This window comes from Oncorhynchus nerka, unplaced genomic scaffold (genome assembly GCF_034236695.1).
Source record: "Oncorhynchus nerka isolate Pitt River unplaced genomic scaffold, Oner_Uvic_2.0 unplaced_scaffold_6223, whole genome shotgun sequence".
NCBI classification, from domain to species: Eukaryota; Metazoa; Chordata; class Actinopteri; order Salmoniformes; family Salmonidae; genus Oncorhynchus; species Oncorhynchus nerka.
The window spans coordinates 997-8,920 of record NW_027035090.1 but is presented as its reverse complement, the minus strand read 5'-3'; the positions used below and the strand labels follow the sequence as shown (position 1 = coordinate 8,920).

The 7,924-nt window shown below is 47.2% G+C and overlaps 1 protein-coding gene across 1 annotated transcript; it reads right to left on the bottom strand.

The window, feature by feature from the left end:
* Positions 1-693: 693 nt before the first annotated feature.
* On the bottom strand, positions 694-7,602 carry LOC135566273 (BMP-2-inducible protein kinase-like; the record flags this gene model as incomplete). The annotated part of the gene is made up of 5 exons (XM_065014051.1): positions 694-1,506; positions 2,320-2,401; positions 3,811-3,932; positions 6,757-6,899; positions 7,497-7,602. Coding segments are annotated over 5 exons (636 nt in total), but the record flags the coding sequence as incomplete, so codon positions are not given.
* Positions 7,603-7,924: the final 322 nt, after the last annotated feature.

Here is a 7,924-nt window from a genome sequence, read left to right as displayed (position 1 = left end):
TGGAGTAGAGGGGACATATAGTTTACTATAGCCTGGAGTAGAGGGGACACTATAGTTTGACCTATCAAGCCCTGAGTAGAGGGGACATATAGTTTACTATAGCCTGGAGTAGAGGGGACATATAGTTTAATATAACCTGGAGTAGAGGGGACATATAGTTTAATATAGCCTGGAGTAGAGGAGGGAGAAGGCATGTACATTTTTACATTGGTTACAGAGTGAACCGTAAAGGGTTTGAAATTGATCACTACCTCTGTACGATCCAACATCCCCAGAGCTAAAACACAGTTCGCCACAAGGTGGAGCTGTTGACTAATATTTGTACTGAAGGTCTAACAGTGGGTGTGTGAAGAATGAACGACAGTCCGATTGGGCAAATGAATCAGACAGTCCGATTGGGCAAATGAATCAGACAGTCCGATTGGGCAAATGAATCAGACAGTCCGATTGGGCAAATGAATCAGACAGTCCGATTGGGCAAATGAATCAGACAGTCCGATTGGGCAAATTAATCGGACAGTTACGAGTTTACACATCAGAAACATTCACGCGACAACGGTCAATGTGGTTGAATTATTATACTGATTGACAGCTTTGTGGTTGGTGTGTTGCTGAGGAACAAGGCAGATGGACTTACTGATTGACAGCTTTGTGTTGCTGAGGAACAAGGGTAGATGGACTTACTGATTGACAGCTTTGTGTTGCTGAAGGACAAGGGAGATGGACTTACTGATTGACAGCTTTGTGTTGCTGAGGAACAAGGCAGATGGACTTACTGACTGACAGCTTTGTGGGTGGTGTGTTGCTGAGGGACAAGGCAGATGGACTTACTGATTGACAGCTTTGTGTTGCTGAGGAACAAGGCAGATGGACTTACTGATTGACAGCTTTGTGTTGCTGAGGAACAAGGCAGATGGACTTACTGATTGACAGCTTTGTGTTGCTGATGGACAAGGGAGATGGACTTACTGATTGACAGCTTTGTGTTGCTGATGGACAAGGGAGATGGACTTACTGACTGACAGCTTTGTGTTGCTGAGGAACAAGGCAGATGGACTTACTGACTGACAGCTTTGTGGTTGGTGTGTTGCTGAGGGACAAGGCAGATGGACTTACTGATTGACAGCTTTGTGGTTCGTGTGTTGCTGAGGAACAAGGGAGATGGACTTACTGACTGACAGCTTTGTGGTTCGTGTGTTGCTGAGGAACAAAGCAGATGGACTTACTGATTGACAGCTTTGTGGTTGGTGTGTTGCTGAGGAACAAGGCAGATGGACTTACTGATTGACAGCTTTGTGTTGCTGATGGACAAGGGAGATGGACTTACTGATTGACAGCTTTGTGTTGCTGAGGGACAAGGCAGATGGACTTACTGATTAAGCAGTGCAACTTGAAGGAGAATTTGGAATTGTCGGGAACGACAAAGGTTCCCTCACATATGGCGACTTGACTCTCCCCGAACGGGAGCGAGAAGAAACACAGCTTGTACAACAAGCAACCAAGAGCCTGAAACAGAGAAACACAGCTTGTACAACAACCAACCAGGAGGCTGAAACAGAGTAAACACAGAAACACAGCTTGTACAACAACCAAGAGGCTGAAACAGAGAAACACAGCTTGTACAACAACCAACCAGGAGGCTGAAACAGATTAAACACAGCTTGTACAACAACCAACCAGGAGGCTGAAACAGATTAAACACAGCTTGTACAACAACCAACAAAGAGCCTGAAACAGATTAAACACAGCTTGTACAACAACCAACCAGGAGGCTGAAACAGATTAAACACAGCTTGTACAACAACCAACCAGGAGGCTGAAACAGATTAAACACAGCTTGTACAACAACCAACCAAGAGTAAGGTGACCATTTTGACAAACTAAGACGTCTTAAAAACAGTATATTTCTAATCTTGAACATTGAATATGAGTTAAAATACGGGAGTCTAAATTGACAGTTAAATTGAAAAGTTAAATGAGAAATTAAATTAATTTAAAGTTTCATAAAAGCTGTTCCATGTGATCGCCAGAAAAACTGTTTGTTCAAAAAGCCGCGCGGTCACTCACGGCGACAGGCCTAACTGCCTGGACCAAACTACACAAACTAAGCTCTTCTGTTACTGATTTGGCTAGTCCACACATAAACCTACGCTCACAGTACAGCCACACCCCCAGGTTTCCGTACACCCCCCCCAGGTTTCCGTACACCCCCCAGGTTTCCGTACACCCCCAGGTTTCGCACACCCCCCAGGTTTCCGTACACCCCCAGGTTCCCACGTACCCCCCAGGTTTCGTACACCCCCACAGCTCTAAACTCACCCATATATCAGCCTTGGTGGTAATGGCCTTCCCTGCGTACACGTTGATCATCTCTGGAGCTCGATAAGACAGGGTCGTGTACCTACAGGAAGTGGTCAGGGTCAAGGTTATTTATGCAGTTGTGGTATGTATGTGGAGGTATTACTGCTGAGAAGGATGGCACCTACGCGTAGTGCACTACTGCTGAGAAGGATGGCACCTACGAGTGCACTACTGCTGAGAAGGATGGCACCCTATGCCAGTGCACTACTGCTGAGAAGGATGGCACCCTACGTAGTGCACTACTGCTGAAGGATGGCACCCTACGCTTAGTGCACTACTGCTGAGAGTTAGTCCCTATGCAAGAGTGACCCGGCCAAGTGGATTGATGGAACAGAGTAGTGGTGTCCTCTACTGAGTATAACTAAGCATTAAGGCACCTCCGGGGGGGTGTATATGACCAATATACCGGTTCTTAGACACAACGCATCGCAGAGTGCCCGGATACAGCCGTAGCCGTGGTATATCGGCCATATATCACAACCCCCTGGGGAGCCTTATTGCTATTATAAACTGGTTACCAATGTAATTAGAGCAGTAAAATACATGTTTCGTATACGGTCTGATATACCACGGCTGTAGCCAATCAGCATTCTGCTTCCACCCATCCAGTTTATAAAAGACAAAAGATTAACTTGTTGGTCCATCAGCCACTGTGGCAGGTAGTTATATAAAATCTACCAGCCACTCAGAATTATTTTATTACCAGCCAAAATATTTTATTTGCCACTAAAATTACACCAACAAAATGAATGAAATATATGTTTTCTAAAAAAATGTATTACTAGCAAAAAGTAAATGTGGTTTTTATATTGTTCAATTACATTTTTTTCGTGACTAGAATATTTTTTAACAAAAACAACACACATTGTCACCTGCCCCTTTAAGGGCGTGGAGGTTACGTGGGGAGGTTACCGTGGTAACACTGTGCCCCGTGAGATTGAGAGTCTGAATAGCGGCAGTGTCGTCTTCTCTTCACTAGCGGTTGAAAACTCAAACATTGAAGAAAATCAACCTTGTGAACAAAACAACATAAACAGACCAGAAACACGAGGACAAAGCCTCGCTTCAGTCGACTTTCCTTCCCAGTAAATTAGACCAACTTGTATGGCTGTGTACAGCGCTTCTAAACAACAACGACTAATCTTTCACTCAGCTCTTCACAGCCCCCCCCAACCAGGCAGGAAGGTGTTCTTAATGTTTTGTCCAGTCCTAACTGGAACTAAAGCAAATAGAGGGATCTGTGGGACAGTTCACATGACGTGAAATGGGGTGCGCTCTAGCTACACAGGCACATGGAAGACAATCACCTGGGTTCACACACGTCACCCCACCCACACACACACACACCTCACCCATTTACATTTACATTTAAGTCATTGCAGACGCTCTTACCCCACACACACACACACCCCAACCCCCCACCACACTCACCCCACCCCCCACACTCACTTCCTGATTTCGTCCTCCACAGCGGTCACTCCGTCTTTATGTGGAAGCAGCACTTTGAGAGAAGCACTTCCAAAATCACACAGAACATAACTCCCATTATCACTCAGGAGGATGTTCTCTACCTGGAACAGAGAAAGGAGAGAGACAGATGAGACAGATGAGGGAGGGAGACAGATGAGACAGATGAGGGAGGGGAGACAGATGAGACAGATGAGGGAGGGGAGACAGATGAGACAGAAGAGACGGAGAGAGACAGAGAGAGACGGAGAGAGACGGAGAGAGACGGAGAGACGGACTCTGGGAGAGAGAGAGAGGGAGAGAGAGGGAGAGAGAGGGAGAGACAGAGAGAGGAGAAGGGAGAGAGAGGGAGAGAGGAGGAGAGGGAGGAGAGAGAGGGAGAGGGAGAGGGAGAGAGAGGGAGAGAGAGAGAGAGGGAGAGAGAGGAGAGAGAGAGAGAGGGAGAGAGAGAGAGAGGGAGAGAGAGAGAGGAGAGAGAGAGGGAGAGGGAGAGAGAGAGAGAGGGAGAGAGAGGAGATATAAATATTATTGTCAGCATGACAGAAGCTTTAAGCTCTAGGATATAAACATTGTCCTGGTGAAGTAGCTGCATTTCCCAGAGGCTGGCCAGTAAAACTATTCACCAGTTGTAGACAGACTGACCAATAGAGAACCAGTTTATTCACCAGTTGTAGACAGACTGGCCAATAGAGAACTAGTTTATTCACCAGTTGTAGACTGACCAATAGAGAACCAGTTTATTCACCAGTTGTAGACAGACTGGCCAATAGAGAACCAGTTTATTCACCAGTAGTGGACAGACTGGCCAATGGAGAACTAGTTTATTCACTAGTAGTAGACAGACTGACCAATAGAGAACTAGTTTATTCACTAGTAGTAGACAGACACGAGCAGTGAACAGTCCTTGTTATGTTGACACTTTATTTTCGCTCACAGCAGAGAGATGCCAAGACTGAAGGGACGTGAGAGAGGTCTGGGGTCCGCTCACCAACCAAGAATACACAAAATGGGATCAACACCAAATTGAGACTCTGCACGTAGAATTATGCACAAATATCCTCAGTGTACAACGTAAAACACCAAATAATGCATGCAGAGCAGAATTAGGCCGATACCCACTAATTATCAAAATCCAGAAAATAGCCGTTAAATTCTACAACCACCTAAAAGGAAGCGATTCCCAAACCTTCCATAACAAAGCCATCAGCTACAGAGAGATGAACCCGGAGAAGAGTCCCCTAAGCAAGCTGGTCCTGGGGCTCTGTTCACAAACACAAACACCCCCCCCCCCCACAGAGCCCCAGGACAACAGCACAATTAGACCCAAAAGAATCATGAGAAAACAAAAAGATAATTACTTGACACATTGGAAAGAATTTACCAACAACAAAAAACAGAGTAAACTAGAACGTTATTTGGCCCTAAACAGAGAGTACACAGTGGCAGAATACCTGACCACTATGACTGACCCAAACATAAGGAAAGCTTTGACTATGTACAGACTCAGTGAGCATAGCCTTGCTATTGAGAAAGGCCACCGTAGGCAGACATGGCTCTCAAGAGAAGACAGGCTATGTGCTGAAGGAGGAAGGAGGAAGAGGGATGACAGTAGGAAAGGGGTGAGGGAGGAAGAGGGGTGACAGTAGGAAAGGGGTGAAGGAGGAAGAGGGATGACAGTAAGAAAGGAAAGGGGTGAAGAAGAGAAAGAGGGATGACAGTAGGAAAGGGGTGAAGGGGGAAGAGGGATGACAGTAGGAAAGGGGTGAAGGGAGGAAGAGGATGACATAGAAAAAGGAGTGAAGGACAGAAAGGGTGAAGGACAGGGGTGAAGAGGGATGACAGTAGGAAAGGGGGTGAAGGGGGAAGGGGGATGACAGTAGGAAAGAGGTGAAGGGAGAAGAGGGATGACAGTAGGAAAGGGGTGAAGGGGGAAGAGGGATGACAGTAGGAAAGGGGTGAAGGGTGGGAAGGATGACAGTAGGAAAGGGGTGAAGGAGGAAGAGGGATGACAGTAGGAAAGGGGTGAAGGGGTGAAGGAGGATGACAGTAGGAAAGGGGTGAAGGAGGAAGAGGGATGACAGTAGGAAATGGGGTGAGGAGAAGGGGGATGACAGTAGGAAAGGGGTGAGGGAGGAAGGGGATGACAGTAGGAAAGGGGGTGAAGGGGGATGACAGTAGGAAAGGGGTGAAGGGGGATGACAGTGAGGAAAAAGGTGAAAGTGGGGATGACAGTAGGAAAGGGGTGAAGGGGGATGACAGTAGGAAAGGGGGATGACAGTAGGAAAGGGGTGAGGGAGGAAGAGGGGTGACAGTAGGAAAGGGGTGAAGGAGGAAGGGGGATGACAGTAAGAAAGGAAAGGGGTGAAGAGAAAGAGGGATGACAGTAGGAAAGGGGTGAAGGAGAGGAAGAGGGATGACAGTAGGAAAGGGGTGAAGGAGGAAGAGGGATGACAGTAGGAAAGGGGTGAAGGAGGAAGAGGGATGACAGTAGGAAAGGGGTGAAGGAGGAAGAGGGATGACAGTAGGAAAGGGGTGAAGGAGGAAGAGGGATGACAGTAGGAAAGGGGTGAAGGAGAGTAAGAGGGATGACAGTAGGAAAGGGGTGAAGGAGGAAGAGGGATGACAGTAGGAAATGGGTGAAGGAGGAAGAGGGATGACAGTAGGAAATGGGTGAAGGGGGAAGAGGGATGACAGTAGAAAATGGGTGAAGGAGGAAGAGGGATGACAGTAGGAAATGGGTGAAGGAGGAAGAGGGATGACAGTAGGAAATGGGTGAAGGAGGAAGAGGGATGACAGTAGGAAATGGGTGAAGGAGGAAGAGGGATGAGAGTAGGAAAGAGGTGAAGGATGAGGACAGGAGGAAGAGGGATGACAGTAAATAAGGGGTGACGGATGAGGACAGAAGGAAGAGATGGGTAAATCTCTTACCTTCAGGTCCCTGTGTATGACAGGGGTTCTACACTGATGCAGCCTGGCCACAGCCTCACAGGTATCAGTGAAGATGGACAACACCTCCGGCTCCGTAAACCCTATATGGAGACGCTGGTTCATCTGCTTCACTACCTGACCAGCTGGGGGGGGGGGGATAGAGGGAGGAGGGCGAAAGGGAACGAGGAGATAGAGGGAGGAGGGAGAGAGGGAACGAGGAGATAGAGGGAGGAGGGAGAGAGGGAACGAGGAGATAGAGGAGGGAGAGAGCGAACAAAGAGATAGAGGGAGGAGGGAGAGAGGGAACGAGGAGATAGAGGGAGGAGGGAGAGAGGGAACGAGGAGATAGAGGGAGGAGGGAGAGAGGGAACGAGGAGATAGAGGGAGGAGGGAGAGAGGGAACGAGGAGATAGAGGAGGGAGAGAGCGAACGAAGAGATAGAGGAGGGAGAGAGCGAACGAAGAGATAGAGGGAGGAGGGAGAGAGGGAACGAGGCGAGAGCGGGAGGAGGGAGAGAGCGAACGGGAGAGAGGGAACGAGGAGAGGGAGGAGGGCGAGTGAACGGGAGAGAGGGTGAGGGACAAAGAGAGATTGTGTTTAAGTTAATTCTACTTTATTGGGTCAATATAAAAATCACAGGTCTGCTTATTCAAATGTTGCACCCGTCTCATGCTCAATAAAACAATAATGACCGATCCATTGTATTAAAAAAAATCACAGGGGGAACCTATAACACCTACCTTTACAGTACTCCATGAGAATGAGCACCTCCCACACACTGTCCCCTACGGAGTTGATGGTAGAGTCCAGGTAGTTCACTATGTTCCTATGACCAGACAGCTCCTTCTGCAGAGGGGAAGAGCACAGACAGGGTGGACATTCATGAGAGGTCTATGGTCCTTATAGGAGCCAAGAGCTTAAGTGACTTAGCATAAAACAGCACTTAAAAACCGTCTCAAAATAGTCAAGTGTCCCTTTTAATAGCCGGGCAACGGCACACATTTCAGCAAATAAACGTCTGTTTAAAATCAACACCGGGTCTAAAAGGAATAGTTTATATTTTAGTTATAGTTAATAGTTTATAGTTTAGTTATAGTTAATAGTTTACGAGGGGATTCACAACATGTAATGTTTGATTTGTTACATAAAATAATTAGTCATTACTTTT